General features: G+C 45.5%; 1 protein-coding gene across 4 annotated transcripts in view; it reads right to left on the reverse strand.

The window, feature by feature from the left end:
• Positions 1-5832: 5832 nt before the first annotated feature.
• Positions 5833-17434, reverse strand: part of LOC135537715 (rhomboid-related protein 3-like) — a 61760-nt gene continuing 50158 nt past the window's right edge. For 3 of the 4 annotated variants that reach the window (XM_064963756.1, XM_064963749.1, XM_064963762.1), the window contains 3 exons: positions 9501-9601; positions 8473-8533; positions 6736-7933 (listed from right to left, as the gene is read on the reverse strand). In XM_064963756.1, the coding sequence (XP_064819828.1) occupies positions 7587-7933; positions 8473-8533; positions 9501-9601 (509 nt within the window). In that variant the 3' untranslated portion in view covers positions 6736-7586. Of the gene's footprint in view, positions 7934-8472; positions 8534-9500; positions 9602-17434 lie in introns of all 4 variants that reach the window. The other variant, XM_064963763.1, reaches the window with a different exon arrangement.

Consider the following 17434-nt stretch of genomic DNA (forward strand, 5'->3'; position numbering starts at 1 on the left):
GGGCCTTATTGCTATTATAAACTGGTTACTAACGTATACGGTCTGATATACCACGGCTGTCAGCCAATCAGCATTCAGGGCTCGAACCACCCCGTTTATAATACTGAATAGCACAAACTTGCAATGCATGCCATGCATTATGATATGGACGTCCAATTTCATTTGATTCAATAAAATGTTATAGAAAAATGTATTAGATCAGCACATGGACTCAATAGGGCCTAGATTGCGAGTCCCCCAGCCCAGTGCCTTGCATATAAGCCAGACTCATTTGAATAACTGAAAATAAATATACCCAGTGCTGTGCTCAGCAGTCTGAGCAGAAAGGAAACAATAAATCTACTTCAGAGAATCTCCGTCTTCACCCTCCCTCCCTTCTCTTTAAATCGCTCCCCCTCCACCCCTTTCTCCCCCCTCCCTCCAGTTCTCTCTCCAAGGTAAATGATTCATTTGGAAAATGGGATATTTATGCAAGTGAGTAAACACAACAGATGCCAATTTCAGGGCTCCTAATGAATGTTAAACTGTATGCATTGGGAGCTGCTGTTGTTTCCCATATGGCAGTGACTAGACTAAAGAGAGACCACAGTGGCAGGCCTCCATCTCTGAATGAATTAAGGCTGACTCTTGTGTACACAAGCATTTCTTTTATTTGTATATATTTTATTTTACTTGTGTTTATTTTTTACCATGACCAAAAACACACGTAATCAAAAACAATAGACAACTAAACTTTTACATACATTTCACAAATATGAATGATATCACACATGCTCAGACCCACATGTTCCCACCATATCCACACCCAATGTTGTTTCTAATGCTTGTAAGACCTCAAATTGTTTTATGCAGTTTCTGTCTGTAGCCAGATTTTAAAATATATATTTAAACAATAAGGCATGTAATTTCGTGTATTATGTTTCAACAATCCCTCCATCAATATCAGTTATTTTTATGTTTTGGATCCAATAGTTTCTATATGTTTTTAATAGATTGTCAGTTGAGTAGACTGCCTGCAAGGTTTTGTATATCTGACCTGTCCTGTTGCAACCTGCCATAGAGTTACATTAGAAGTGCCCATCCAAGAAGGCTCAAGGTCTTTCAACATCTTAGCTAGCAGTCATCATCATGAATCAAGTCGAAAATCTACTGGCAAATCCTTTTTTTTATCCTTGTCATATGGAGAGAAGTAATGAAGAGAAATTATAGATAAAACGTATCGGTGCTAATCGGCCATTGGACCTAAACATTACACAGCAATTTGGAAATCGCAAATTCAACAATGAGTGGTTTGGAAGGAATCAGTAGCTAACTGCAAGCTTTGCAAAGCAATCAGTAGCCTGCTATTCAGTGGTGGCTGTGTGGTCCCAAGTCTGGGTTTAAGGGTCTCTTTTCCAAGTTTACAATGATAAACATTCAATATTGGCCATGCTGTCAATCCAGCATGATTTCTGCCACGCTCAAAACAACTGTTAACTTGTAACTGACCAGTGAGTTCAAGACAACTGGGAAATTAGGAAAAAACAAGTTTACTTTTTGAACGGTCATCCAATTCGGAATTGTAAGTCGGGAACTCTGGCCTTTTATGGAGCTACAACTTGAAGATCACTGACGTCATCGTCATTTGATCTAGTTTTTTTTCCAGAGTTCCCAGTTGTCTTGAAAGCACCATAAATCCAGAGAATGCCAGACTTTGATGACTAACTTTGATGACAAAATCTACCCAAAAGGACTGCCGTGCCACCTTCATGTTCAAGTGAGCACAGCACAACAAGGTGAGTCCAAAAATGTATTGTATGCTGCTGGATAAATTATGTAATATGCCAAGGAGATATGTATACTGTAGCTAAGAAAGTAATACTAAGTGTATGTTGTGTAATAGGCTGTTAGTCGTCCATGTGCTGCACCCTAATAATTTGGTCTATTTTTCCCTCTTAATTTCACCTAACGTTACTGTTCTTACACTTGATGGTGCACCTGTTTTAGAGAAATGTAATCATCGCATATTGGAAGAGCTTTCATTGTCTGCTTATATGTCCCCTTTATTTATCCTACGGTTCTGACTTGGTGTACAGGGAGAACACTGTAAGAACGGCCCATGTTCTGAATGGTGTCTCTGTACATTTCAAAAGTGCTGAACAAATAGTTATATTGACTACGTCGGTCCTAGATCGCTCATTAATGTCTTTATTTATTTATTTTTACCCCTTTTTCTCCCCAATTTCGTGGTATCCAATTGTTGTAGTGGCTAGTATCTTGTCTCATCGCTACAACTCCCGTACGGGCTCGGGAGAGACGAAGGTTGAAAGTCATGCGTCCTCCGATACACAACCCAACACAGCCGCACTGCTTCTTAACACAGCGCACATCCAACCCGGAAGCCAGCCGCACCAATATGCCGGAGGAAACACCGTGTACCTGGCAAACTTGGTTAGCGCGCACTGCGCCCGTCCCGCCACAGGAGTCGCTGGTGCGCGATGAGACAAGGACATCCCTACCGACCAAGCCCTCCTTAACCCAGACGACGCTAGGCCAATTGTGCGTCGCCCCACGGACCTCCCGGTCGCAGCCGGTTACGACAGAGCCTGGGCGCGAACCCAGAGTCTCTGATGGCAAAGCTGGCTCTGCAGTACAGCGCCCTTAACAGAGCCCGCCACCCGGGAGGCCGCTCATTAATGTCTTAATCGAAAATGCAGATTGCCCCTTATCCCCTTGTCGTCCCCTTATGCCATTGTTTCAACATCTCAATTGTCGTTAGAAACCACATTTGTTTAAACAAGTATGCCATATAAGCTATGTTTTTTTAAAGACAGTAAATGAGTCTGAGTGAAATGCTTGGATACCAGACAAGGCTCTACTGATAGCCAGGTGTAGCAGTGGTTATGTGTTGGGACTGCTGTTGCGATTTGCTGCTGGGACAGGTTTACAGTGCATTCGGAAAGTATTCAGACCCTTTGACTTTTTCCACATTTTGTTACGTTACAGCCTTATTCTAAAATTGATTTTTTTTAATTCCCTCATCAATCTACAGACATTACCCCATAATGACCAAGTGAAAACTGCGTTTTATTCATTTTTGCCATTGGCACACACCTGTCTATATAAGGTCCCACAATTGACAGTGCATGTCAGAGCAAAAACCAAGCTATGAGATCATAGGAATTGTCCGTAGAGCTCTGAGACAGGGTTGTGTCAAGGCACAGATCTGGGGAAGGGGACCAAAAAATGTCTGCATTATTGAAGGCCCCCAAAATCACAGTGGCCTCCATCAATGGAAGAAGTTTGGGACCACCAAGACTCTTCCTAGAGCTGGCCACCCGGCCAAACTGAGCAATCGGGGGAGAAGGACCTTGGTCAGGGTGGTGACCAAGAACCCGATGATCACTCTGACAGAGCTTCAGAGTTCCTCTGTGGAGATGGGAGAATCTTCCAGAAGGACAGCCATCTCTGCAGCACTCCACCAATCAGGCCTTTATGGTACTGGCCAGACAGAAGCCACTCCTCAGTACAAATCCACATGACAGCCCGCTTGAAGTTTGCCAAAAGGCACCTAAAGACTCTCAGACCATGAGAAACAAGATTCTCTGGTGTGATGAAACCAAGATTGAACTCTTTGGCCTGAATGCCAAGCGTCATGTCTGGAGGAAACCTGGCACTATCCCTAGGCTGGTGCATGGTGGTGGCAGCATCATGCTGTGGAGATGTTTTTCAGCGGCAGGGACTGGGAGACTAGTAAGGGTCACCTTCCAACAGGACACCGACCCTAAGACCACAGCCAAGACAACGCAGGTGTGGCTTTGGTACAAGTCTCTGAATGTCCTTGAGTGGCCCAGCCAGAGCCCGGACTTGAACTCAATCGAACATCTCTGGAGAGAGTGGAGAATAGCTGTGCAGCGACGCTCCCCATCCAACTTGACAGATCTTGAGAGGATCTGCAGAAAAGAATGGGAGAAACTCCCCAAATACAGGTGTGCCAAGCTTGTAGTGTCATACCCAAGAAGACTCGAGGCTGTAATCGCTGCCAAAGGTGCTTCAACAAAGTACTGTGTAAAGGGTCTGAATACTTATGTAAATGTGGCATTTCATCTTTTTATTTTTAATACATTTCTAAACATTTCTAAAAACCTGTTTTTGCTTTGTTATTATTGGGTATTGTGTGTTGATTGACAAGGGGAAAAAACAATGTAAATCATTTTAGATTAAGGCTGTAACGTAACAAAATGTAGAAAAAGTCAAGGGTTTTGAATACTTTCCAAATGCAAGGTATGTAGGCCTGCTCTGAGGACGTGGCTAGGGATGCCGTCTGGGACGGCAGCCCTGCGAAGGTTAACACGTTTAGATGTTTTACTCACGTTGGCCACGGTGAAGGAGAGCCCACAGGCTTTGGTAGCGGGCCGTGTCAGTGACACTGTATTGTCCTCAAAGCAAGCGAAGATGTTTAATTTGTCTGGGAGCAAGATGTCGATGTCCTCTACAGAGCTGGTTTTCTTTTTGTAATCTGTGATTGACTGTAGACCCTGCCACATATGTCTCGTGTTTGAGCGACTTTACTTTGTCTCTAACCACCCTTAGACTTAGGGAAATGTAAAACTATCCTATTTACTCAATGAGTTTTATTTGCTCATATAAAGTCTGTTATGGCCAAGTATACTAAGAATGTCGTCTGTGGGGTAATTAGTATTACCGAAACCAAATATAAAAACTTTGGGAGCAATGCCATTCTAAAGAGGTGTATTCTACCTGTAAGATTTATGGGGAGATTGATCAATTTAATTAGATCTGCTTTCAAGTTGTTGAGTAATGAGATTAAGTTATCTTTATGTATTTTGTCTTTGTTTTAACCTATTAAGCATCCTAAGAATTTCATATTTTTTTGTGGTCCACTTAACGGATTGCTGTAGATCATGAGTTATTCTTTTTATTTTTCCTATGGCCATCATTTCAGTTTTTAGAGTATTCCAGAAATATTTTTAACAATGGGGGGCATTACACTCAATATTAGTCAGGTATATCAGGAGATTGTCTGGAAATAAGTTTAGTATATATTCATGTTTACCAATACTGATACCTGTTACGTTTGGGTCCTCTTGTCCAATTATTTCTGCAAGTGGTTCAATTGCCAGTGCAAACAGGAGGGGGGAGAGAGGACATCCCTGTCCGGTGCCCCTTTCTAAAGCAATTTCTTCAGATATTGTATTATTTGTGTATATTCTTGCTTTAGGATATTTACATAACATTTTTATGACATGTATTACTTCAAATGGAAAGTTGAATGCTTCCAAAGTTTTTAATAGAAAACACCACTCAAGACGGTCAGTCGAAAGCCTTTTCAACATCATCAGCCATTATTGATGTCCTCACGCATTTCATTGATTTGACATCAACTGTTTTCTCCAATGCCTCTTCGGCTACTCAGGCTAGAGCTCTCGCCAAACACCATTTGGAAAGTTAATCCGGTTTTGTGACTGAAACAGCTTTGGTCCGAGGAGGTCTCTTTGCACTACAGGGGGTCGGGTGATCCCTGACCACAGAGAAAGACTGCTGTGTGTGTCCTGACACTATGATGTTTGGAGCGAGGACACAATTGGGTTTGTTTAGATATCTTCACAACAATGAGGCCTTTTCTCTATTGGTCCCTTGTTGTCTCCATGGTTTGCCTATGTGAAAGAGGCCTTAGTCTACTCTAGACAATCAGTTTGCTGAACAGTCATCGCAGTTAAAATGTGTTGCTAAAAAACTGTCTGGCTGGGGTAGTTGTGCAATAGGGTTATTGTATGTATGTGCACTTGTGCAGGTTGAATCATAAATAACACCAAGAGGTCAGAATACGTTTCATTATAAAAACAGTTTAATGTATTCCAGTACAGTATTTACATATCAAATCTACAAAATATGCACGTTAAAATATTGTCAGTTACCACTATGTTCCGTATCATAGACCTTATTATATACAATCAACAAATGTTAAATAGACAGGATATTTTACACATCACAATGTAGACCAATTCAAGAATCAACAACCAGCTATTGTATGTTAACATATTAATTTGTTAATACTTACAGTCTTTCTTTTTATTTATTTTGTGTGAAGCGGCATAACGTGAGGTTAAGTTAAAGTACACTCTTGAGCTAGACTGGGTGCCAGCCTGTTCCTGGTGCCATGTCAACTCCATGTCACTCATTGTCATGCCAAACATCTGTGGCTTGACAATGACAGCAATGGAGTTGGTAAGAGCACAAACAGATCTGGGACCAGGCTAATTTGAGCCTTGGTTGGTTGAGATGCGACGTGTTCTCCTGATGAAGCAAACACAGCATCCAATACAACATGGCTTAGCTTTCTCCTTAATAAGGGCATTGACAGTACAGTACTAACTGAAGGCTAACTCTGGAGGGAGGGACCTATTTACATGTAGCACCATTTTCACAGTCTGTAACAGAGTTAAAAATGTAATACCTATCAATAAGTCTGTGCCAGAGGGAGAATGCTGACATTCAACTCAACCAGTACTCATCCCAAAAGGCAACATATTCCCCTATTATTAAAACAGTACATGTTCTCTGTAGTGCTCTGTCTTTTGTATGCTATTGGTTAAGGGATGGTTTTGGCAACGGTCAGGAACACAGAGGGTTTGAACCACACTTCTACCTTTGTTTCAACTTCCATTTCCATTTGCACATAACAAAATAATGTAAATCAGTGTAACCCGGATGATACTGTCCTCTTCTCCAATACTGTCCACTCCTCCAAAACTGTCCACTCCTCCAGTACTGTCCACACCTCCAGTACTGTGTATGCCATACTGTATAGGTGAGAACTCTCTCTCTCTCACACACACACACACACACACACACACACACACACACACACACACACACACACACACACACACACACACACACACACACACACACACACACACACACACACACACACACACACACACACACACACACACACACACACACACACACACACACACTGCTTTGAGGTGACAAGAGTGCTTGACACAGTTAAGACTTAGAGCAAGACACACCAAAGGCAACAACAAAAACGTAAGCCAATTCACGCTGAAAATATCTAGCTTGAGTTCCCATCTCATTCTGCTTTAGCCATTTGTCTTGCCAGACATATTGTGAAAGGCAACAATGTACACGTAGCATCGTTGAATGTATAAACAGTCAGGTATCCAGACAAACATCAGGAAGTTGGAACACACCCATGTCACATCAGATGTACTCAGTACAGTGTAACATGTCAACAGTGGAACATTTCATAGCTTCATTTCAGATAACAGTACTATAGTATGACAGATTGAAGACAGGTGTATCATCACAATCTCCAACCCTATAAAATTGTCCTTTATTGATGCTAACTGTCATATTAGCCTCTTTCTTACAGTTACAGGCACCATTGGGTTTAAGAGGAGATGCAGCCATACTCTGTTCCATACAGTACTCTAGAATGAAGATACAAATTCTGAAGTCTTGGACCTAGATTGTTATGTTCCATCGGATCTGAGGTACGCAGTTGGCCCTCTCAGTTTTCTCTGAAAAGCCCAACTGGCTTAGCATGCAGCCCTGCACTATTGAGACCAGTCTTGTTCGGAGGCCTGTGGGGCTGGGGGGGGGGGTTGCAGCTCATGTAGCCCCCTCTGGAGCTCAAAGCATGGGGGGAGCCGGACGTCCAGCAGGCTGTAGGCAAAGACGTTCCAGAAGACAGCACAGAGGACAAAGAGTAAGTAGACAGAGAAGAAGATCCAGAATAGAGACTGCTCTTGGAGACGCTGCTCGTAGTTCTGGAGGACTACAACCCCCAGGGTGAGCCCCACCATCACACCCCCCAGGTGGGCCACAAAGCTGGGGTTGGGGCAGGGCGGGAAGGCCGGCGGGTAGAACCGCAGCCATACGGCACGGCCAAACTCCACACTCACTGACGGGGGTGGAGAGAGAAGGGTTACCATAATGCTGGTAATACTCCTGTTTCCATAGTGAACAAGTGATATTGTTATTTATTTGATTTTATTTTATTGTAAATACTGCTATGTTTATCTCTTACAAATCTTGGTAACTTGCCAAATTGTAAGTGTAAAATAGTGAAAGAAAGTGAAAAATAAGAAGTTGGTTAGGTACTATAAAGGTTAAGACCACAACAAACCCGTCCTCGTTGCTCACATTAATCTTACCACTAAGGTATGTTCTTTCTAAGTGTCTATTGCTAGCCACAGGGCCCTTCCTGTCTCCAAACCTACATCCACCACGGTACGAACTAGGTCAAGAGCAAGGTTGTTGTAACAGTACGCAAGACCGGAGTTCCCTCTAGCGACTTTGTTTTTTAATGATCCAAATTAACAGCTTGTTGGTTTTGGTTACTTGCAGGCTGTGGCTAGTCACACAGTGGTGTAGGGACTGACTGGGGTATCTCAGATAGGATTTGAATATAGAGAAACTTCAGAGTTTAGACATACTTACTGCAGACCAGAGCCATGGCCATCCGGAACAGCTTAAACTGACATTTCATACCCGACCAGTTCTGGGGAGAGAGGAGCAGAGTGAGTTGATGAGAAAAGGAGTGAGAGAGAGAAAGAGAGAGAGAGAGAGAGAGAGAGAGAGAGAGAGAGAGAGAGAGAGAGAGAGAGAGAGAGAGAGAGAGAGAGAGAGGAAGCAAGATAAAGGGTTCATGATTCAGGCCAGGAGTTTTCCCATGTTAGAAAACATGGACCTGGGTTTGTCCCTGACCATGTTACCCGACCAGGAAAAACTCCTGGCCCTATTAATAATGATACTATAATCCATGACACTAAGCCTTGTTCATTTCCTGCATAAGATAGTAGTGGAACAGACACTTACTATGTCCAAAGCGACTTACAGAACTGTCAACATTCAGAGTGACACATAGATTACAACAATAACATATCTTTCCCCTTCCATGATAGCTTTCAGAGCCAACAAAGACATCATGTGATGACCCTTGACCTTCTCCCTATTCTTGGTGTTGTAGGAAATTTGTCTGAGAGGAGGAAGCACCACAGAGGATTGTAAAGGGCCCACTGGTGTAAATATTCGATGACAGGGACCATCCAATTGTATAGACAGCAGTATGGCCTTATGGCCCCTACTTCTAAGGTTAGAACCTTGTAGGGTAGTATGCATGGATTGAACCAATCAGAGCACAGCTAAGGTCAAAAATGAATTTACTTGCAGCCCCAGAATGGGAGAAAATCAAGTTATATGACAATTATCTAATTACACTCTAACACTATGCAGTGCACACACTCACGTGCAACACACACACACACTTTCAACACTAGATAGTCGACACACCCTTCCACTCTTTGTAAATGGGAAAGCTGAAAGGCAGGAATGTATGGAATCCATAGACTGGGCCCCAGAATGCCCTGCTTTGATGCCACATGATGAATGTCTGAGCATGATAGTAATCTCATGACAAGAGGGTTGCTCTGACACGCACGCACACACAAACACACACACATCCTTACCATGACGACATTGGCCAGGTGTGCTGAGACCAGGGCATAGACTCCTCCTGACGACCCCACCACCGGAGCAGTCATATCAGTGACAGAGACGGCCAGGGAGCCTGCCAGGGTCAGAGGTCAGAGGTTAGAATCAATCAAATAATCAATCACCTTCATATTCACTGTATCAATAGGGCAATTCATATTGAATATGTCAATTCATATCCATCGCTGTTATGTATCTCAGAGCAGCTTCGAATAATGATAATTGATTCAATGGGCAGCTTCAAATAAATAACATTCACAGGTAGAAACAGTAGATACTGTATATGAACGCAGTCACTCCTGATGTTTTTTGACGCTGTAGTGAAGCAAAAACAGAGGCTTACCCAGTGAAAATTGGTGTAATACAACCAGAGCGAAAGACACAACCAGAGCGACAGACACAACAAGTGCGACAGACACAACCAGTGCGACAGACACAACCAGTGCGACAGACACAACCAGAGCGACAGACACAACCAGAGCGACAGACACAACCAGTGCGACAGACACAACAAGTGCGACAGACACAACCAGTGCGACAGACACAACCAGAGCGACAGACACAACCAGTGCGACAGACACAACCAGAGCGACAGACACAACCAGTGCGACAGACACAACCAGTGCGACAGACACAACCAGAGCGACAGACACAACCAGTGCGACAGACACAACCAGTGCGACAGACACAACCAGAGCGACAGACACAACCAGAACGACATACACAACCAGAGCGACAGACACAACCAGAACAATAGAGAACTGCTTGCTGAGGGGGAGTATTGAATTACACATAGAGAGAGAGAGAGTTCCTAGTGTTTCCTAGGAAGGTGTGTGGACAAAGGAGTTCTGACACACTCTATATGCAGGCATGTGTGCGAAGACACAAGTGTACACACACACCTGCCCCCCTACCAATACACACTATACCTCAGGGGTGTATTCTCCCCACTCGTCCATTGGCTGGCTTGCTTGAATTATGGATGCTAACTACATGAGACGCACCTGCCTACGCAGCACTGGGGAACATGTGGGGTGATGAATGAATCTCAACTGTGTGTGTGGTGTGTGTGTGTAGGTATGGCTGCTGTCATGAAGAGTCTGCTCTATGGGAGCTTCACAATAGTAGCCCTATCCTGCAGTCAAATGACCTAGTGGCCTCACGGGTGGAATGTCATTCATATTTTTCATAATGAATCAACATTATTTTAAAAAATCCAGCCGAAAATCCGGTGTTTCTATTTCAAAGGGTTTTGTTATATTTCAGTCTTCTGTGACATATATAAAGTGTACTATTGGGATGCAAACTCAAAATGGAATACAATCAACTCTATATCTGACATGGTACAGGTGTCCTCTTTTTAAAGCCCATAACCGTGTGTGTGAGGCGTATACTTTTGTTTCCAAGTAGATTTGTTTAAGACTACAAAGAATATCACTCTGTGTGACTCTGATTCAGCCCACTGCAGTAGAAGGTTCAATCACCATTCGATAATAAGTCATCACAATCAGGCTGCTGGAAGGAAAGGAAAGGAAGAGAAAGAAGCTGGAAGGAAAACAGCCAGGGGTGAGCCCAGCCACACACACACATGCAGTGGTGGAAAAAGTACCACATTTTCATACTTGAGTAAAAGTAAAAGTCATCAAGTAAAATTCTACTTGAGTAAAAGTCTAAAAGTATTTGGTTTTAAATCAAAAGTAAATGTAATTGTTCAAATATACTTAAGTAAATGTTATGTACTTGAGTGAAGACCCAAAAGCGGTTTTAACAGAAAACAGAGTTCTTTAATGAAAAACAGGAATGGCATAAATCCTCTTCCAACGTTGTCAATGGAACAAAAAGAACGTTAGTATAATGCAGGATGCACCTGCCAGGCAGACTCCGACAGGACAGGACAAGGTGGAAGCAAACGAGACGACAGCTTGCTTCTGGCATCAAAAACACAAACAAGAATCAGACACTGAAAGTAGCAGGAACAGAGAGAGAAATAGAGACCTAATCAGAGGGGGAAGAGAGAACAGGTGGGAAAGAGTGAATGAGCTAGTTAGGGGAGATGTAGAACAGCTGAAGAAAGAGAGACAGAGAAGGTAACCTAAAAAGACCAGCAGAGAGAGACAGAGTGAAGAGAAAGGACAGGAACAGACATAACAAGACATGACAGTACCCCCCCACTCACCGAGCGCCTCCTGGCGCACTCGAGGAGGAAACCTGGCGGCAACGGAGGAAATCATCGATCAGCGAACGGTCCAGCACGTCCCGAGAGGGAACCCAACTCCTCTCCTCAGGACCGTACCCTCCCAATCCACTAGGTACTGATGACCACGGCCCCGAGGGCGCATGTCCAAAATCTTACGAACCCTGTAGATGGGTGCGCCCTCGACAAGGATGGGGGGAGGGACGAGCGGGGGCGCGAAGAACGGGCTTAACACAGGAGACATGGAAGACCGGGTGAACGCGACGAAGATAGCGCGGGAGAAGAAGTCGCACTGCGACAGGATTAATGACCTGAGAAATACGGAACGGACCAATGAACCGCGGGGCCAACTTGCGAGAAGCTGTCTTAAGGGGAAGGTTCTGAGTGGAGAGCCATACTCTCTGACCGCAACAATATCTAGGACTCTTGGTCCTACGCTTATTAGCGGCCCTCACAGTCTGCGCCCTATTACGGCAAAGTGCCGACCTGACCCCCTTCCAGGTGCGCTCGCAACGCTGGACAAAAGCCTGAGCGGAGGGGACGCAAGACTCGGCGAGCTGAGATGAGAACAGCGGAGGCTGGTACCCGAGGCTACTCTGAAAAGGAGATAGCCCGGTAGCAGACGAAGGAAGCGAGTTGTGGGCGTACTCTGCCCAGGGGAGCTGTTCAGACCAAGACGCAGGGTTACGAAAAGAAAGACTGCGTAAAATGCGACCAACAGTCTGATTGGCCCGTTCGGCTTGACCGTTAGACTGGGGATGAAAGCCGGACGAGAGACTGACGGAAGCCCCAATCAAACGGCAAAACTCCCTCCAAAATTGAGACGTGAACTGCGGGCCTCTGTCGGAAACGACGTCAGACGGAAGGCCATGAATTCGGAAAACATTCTCGATAATGATCTGAGCCGTCTCCTTAGCAGAAGGGAGCTTAGCGAGAGGAATGAAATGAGCCGCCTTAGAGAATCTATCGACAACCGTAAGAATAACTGTCTTCCCCGCTGATGAAGGCAGTCCGGTGATAAAATCTAAAGCGATGTGAGACCACGGTCGAGAGGGAATGGGAAGCGGTCTGAGACGGCCGGCAGGAGGAGAGTTCCCAGATTTAGTCTGCGCGCAGACCGAACAAGCGGCGACAAATCGACGCGCGTCACGTTCCCGAGTGGGCCACCAGAAACGCTGGCGAATGGAAGCGAGCGTACCCCGAACGCCGGGATGGCCGGCTAACTTGGCAGAGTGGGCCCACTGAAGAACGGCCGGACGAGTAGGAACGGGAACGAACAGAAGGTTCCTAGGACAAGCTCGCGGCGACGGAGTGTGAGCGAGTGCTTGCTTTACCTGCCTCTCAATTCCCCAGACAGTCAACCCGACAACACGCCCCTCAGGGAGAATCCCATCGGGGTCGGTGGAGACCTCAGAAGAACTGAAGAGATGAGATAAAGCATCAGGTTTGGTGTTTTTTGAGCCCGGACGATAAGAAATAACAAACTCGAAACGAGCGAAAAACAGAGCCCAACGAGCCTGACGCGCATTAAGTCGTTTGGCTGAACGGATGTACTCAAGGTTCCTATGGTCAGTCCAAACGACAAAAGGAACGGTCGCCCCCTCCAACCACTGTCGCCATTCGCCTAGGGCTAAGCGGATGGCGAGCAGTTCGCGATTACCAACATCATAGTTACGTTCTGACGGCGATAAGCGATGAGAGAAAAACGCGCAAGGATGGACCTTGCCGTCAGAGAGAGAGCGCTGAGAAAGAATGGCTCCCACGCCCACCTCTGACGCGTCAACCTCAACAACAAACTGTCTAGAGATGTCAGGTGTAACAAGAATAGGTGCGGATGTAAAACGATTCTTAAGAAGATCAAAAGCTCCCTGGGCGGAAACGGACCACTTAAAGCACGTCTTAACAGAAGTAAGGGCTGTGAGGGGAGCTGCCACCTGACCGAAATTACGGATGAAACGACGATAGAAATTAGCGAAGCCCAGAAAGCGCTGCAGCTCGACGCGTGACTTAGGAACGGGCCAATCAATGACAGCCTGGACCTTAGCGGGATCCATCTTAATGCCCTCAGCGGAAATAACGGAACCGAGAAAAGGGACAGAGGCGGCATGAAAAGTGCACTTCTCAGCCTTCACATAAAGACAGTTCTCCAAAAGGCGCTGGAGGACGCGTCGCACGTGCTGAACATGAATCGAGAGAGACGGTGAAAAAATCAGGATATCGTCCATGTAAACGAAAACAAAAATGTTCAGCATGTCTCTCAGGACGTCGTTAACTAGTGCCTGAAAGACAGCTGGAGCGTTAACGAGGCCGAAAGGAAGAACCCGGTATTCAAAGTGCCCTAACGGAGTGTTAAACGCCGTCTTCCACTCGTCCCCCTCCCTGATGCGCACGAGATGGTAGGCGTTACGAAGGTCCAATTTGGTGAAAAACCTGGCTCCCTGCAGGATCTCGAAGGCTGAAGACATAAGAGGAAGCGGATAACGGTTCCTAACTGTTATGTCATTCAGCCCTCGATAATCCACGCATGGGCGCAGGGACCCGTCCTTCTTCTGAAAAAAAAAACCCCGCTCCGGCGGGAGAGGAGGAAGAGACTATGGTACCGGCGTCGAGCGAAACCGACAAATAATCCTCGAGAGCCTTACGTTCGGGAGCCGACAGAGAGTATAATCTACCCCGGGGGAGTAGTTCCCGGAAGGAGATCAATACTACAGTCATACGACCGGTGTGGAGGGAGAGAAGTGGCCTTGGAACGACTGAACACCGTGCGCAGATCGTGATACTCCTCCGGCACCCCTGTCAAATCGCCAGGCTCCTCCTGTGAAGAAGAGACAGAGGAAACAGGAGGGATAGCAGACATTAAACAGGTCACATGACAAGAAACATTCCAGGATAGGATAGTATTACTAGACCAATTAATAGAAGGGTTATGGCGCACTAGCCAGGGATGACCCAAAACAACAGGTGTAAAAGGTGAACGAAAAATTAAAAAAGAAATGGTTTCGCTATGATTACCAGAGACAGTGAGGGTTAAAGGCAGCGTCTCACGCTGAATCTTGGGGAGAGAACTACCATCTAAAGCGTACAAGGCCGTGGGCTCCCCTAACTGTCTGAGAGGAATGTCATGTTCCCGAGCCCAGGTCTCGTCCATAAAACAGCCCTCCGCCCCAGAGTCTATCAAGGCACTGCAGGAAGCAGATGAACCGGGCCAGCGGAGATGGACCGGAAAGGTAGTGCGTGATCCAGAAGGAGAGGCCTGAGTAGTTGCGCTCACCAGTAGCCCTCCTCTTACTGATGAGCTCTGGCTTTTACTGGACATGAGGTGACAAAATGACCAGCGGAGCCGCAGTAGAGACAGAGGCGATTGGTGATTCTCCGTTCCCTCTCCTTGGCCGAGATGCGGATACCCCCAGCTGCATAGGCTCAGCATCCGAGCCGGCGGAGGAGGGTGGCAGTGATGCGGCAGGTGGCAGTGATGTGGAGAGGGGAGCAACGGAGAACGCGAGCTCCTTTCCACGAGCTCGGCGACGAAGATCAAACCGTCGCTCTATGCGAATAGCGAGAGCTATTAAGGAGTCCAGACTGGAAGGAACCTCCCGGGAGAGGATCTCATCCTTAACCTCGACGAGGAGACCCTCCAGAAAACGAGCGAGCAAAGCCGGCTCGTTCCAGTCACTAGAGGCAGCGAGAGTGCGAAACTCAATAGAATAATCCGTTATGGATCGATTCCCCTGACATAGGGAAGACAGGGCCCTGGAAGCCTCCTCGCCAAAAACAGAACGGTCAAAAACCCGTATCATCTCCTCCTTAAAGTCCTGATACTGGTTAATACACTCAGCCCTCGCCTCCCAGACTGCCGTGCCCCACTCACGCGCCCGTCCGGTAAGGAGAGAAATGACGTAGGCGATGCGGGCTGCGCTCCTGGAGTAAGTGTTGGGCTGGAGAGAGAACACCACATCACACTGAGTGAGGAATGAGCGGCACTCAGTGGGCTCCCAGAGTAACACGGCGGGTTGTTGATCCTGGGCTCCGGAGACTCGGAAACCCTGGAAGTGGGCGGTGGATCGAGGTGGAGTTGGTGAACCTGTCTTGTGAGGTCGGAGACTTGGACGGCCAGGGTCTCAACGGCATGTCGAGCAGCAGACAATTCCTCCTCGTGTCTGCCTAGCATCGCTCCCTGGATCTCGACGGCGGAGTGAAAAGGGTCCGGAGCCGCTGGGTCCATTCTTGGTCTGATTCTTCTGTTATGTACTTGAGTGAAGACCCAAAAGCGGTTTTAACAGAAAACAGAGTTCTTTAATGAAAAACAGGAATGGCATAAATCCTCTTCCAACGTTGTCAATGGAACAAAAAGAACGTTAGTATAATGCAGGATGCACCTGCCAGGCAGACTCCGACAGGACAGGACAAGGTGGAAGCAAACGAGACGACAGCTTGCTTCTGGCATCAAAAACACAAACAAGAATCAGACACTGAAAGTAGCAGGAACAGAGAGAGAAATAGAGACCTAATCAGAGGGGGAAGAGAGAACAGGTGGGAAAGAGTGAATGAGCTAGTTAGGGGAGATGTAGAACAGCTGAAGAAAGAGAGACAGAGAAGGTAACCTAAAAAGACCAGCAGAGAGAGACAGAGTGAAGAGAAAGGACAGGAACAGACATAACAAGACATGACAGTAAAAGTATAAATCATTTCACATTCCTTATACTAAGCTAACTAGACGGCACCATTTTCTTGTTTTTGTCATTTATGGAGGGCCAGGAAGACATTCCAACACTCAGCCATCATTTACAAATGAAGCATGTGTGAGTCCACCAGATCAGAAACAGTAGGGATGACAAGGGACGTTCTCTTGATAAGTGTGAGAACTGGACCATTTTCCTGTCCTGCTAAGCATTCAAAATGTGACTGTTGGATGTCAGATAAAATGTATGAAGTAAAAAGTATATTATAAAAATATAAATAGTAAATTAAAGTACAAATATGCCCCCAAAACAACTTAAGTAGTACTTTAAAGTATTTTCTATTAAGTACGTAAAGTACTTAATAACAATATTTTAAAGTACTACTTAAGTTGTTTTGGGGGCATATTTGTACTTTGTATATGTGAGGTCATACAAATACACATGCATGTACATATGTGCACGCAAACACACACACACACACACACACACACACACACACACACACACACACACACACACACACACACACACTCCCATATTGACAACGGTTTCTTTCCGTCAGGGATTTGAGGGAGATGAAGGACAAATCGGATCTACCTTTTTTTAGTGTAACATTAATATTCCTTTAAGGAGGACAGTGAGGAAGTACTGTCTGTCAGACTAAAAGAGAGAGAGCATCGAGACACTGAAGACACACACACACACTGAGACCAAGCAACCACTACATCATCACTTAGAAGTTTAACAGTACATCACATCATCAATTAACTAGAAAAGTATGAATGTACTGTATTATCTGAAATACCTGAACTAGCTGTAGTAGTTAGTGCTCTTCCTGAAGTAGACATCAAAGCAGAGGAGGTGTGTGTGTAATTAAAATGTATTTAAGCATCAATCACTGAATGGAGATCTAAGCTGATGATTACATGTTTCCTGAGACACACACACGCACACAGTAACACACACAAAGATAGCGAGAAAGAGAGAAATACACACACACACAGAGAGAGAGAGAGAGACACACACACACCTGTTA

Source organism: Oncorhynchus masou, chromosome 5 (assembly GCF_036934945.1).
Source record: "Oncorhynchus masou masou isolate Uvic2021 chromosome 5, UVic_Omas_1.1, whole genome shotgun sequence".
Lineage (NCBI taxonomy): Eukaryota > Metazoa > Chordata > Actinopteri > Salmoniformes > Salmonidae > Oncorhynchus > Oncorhynchus masou.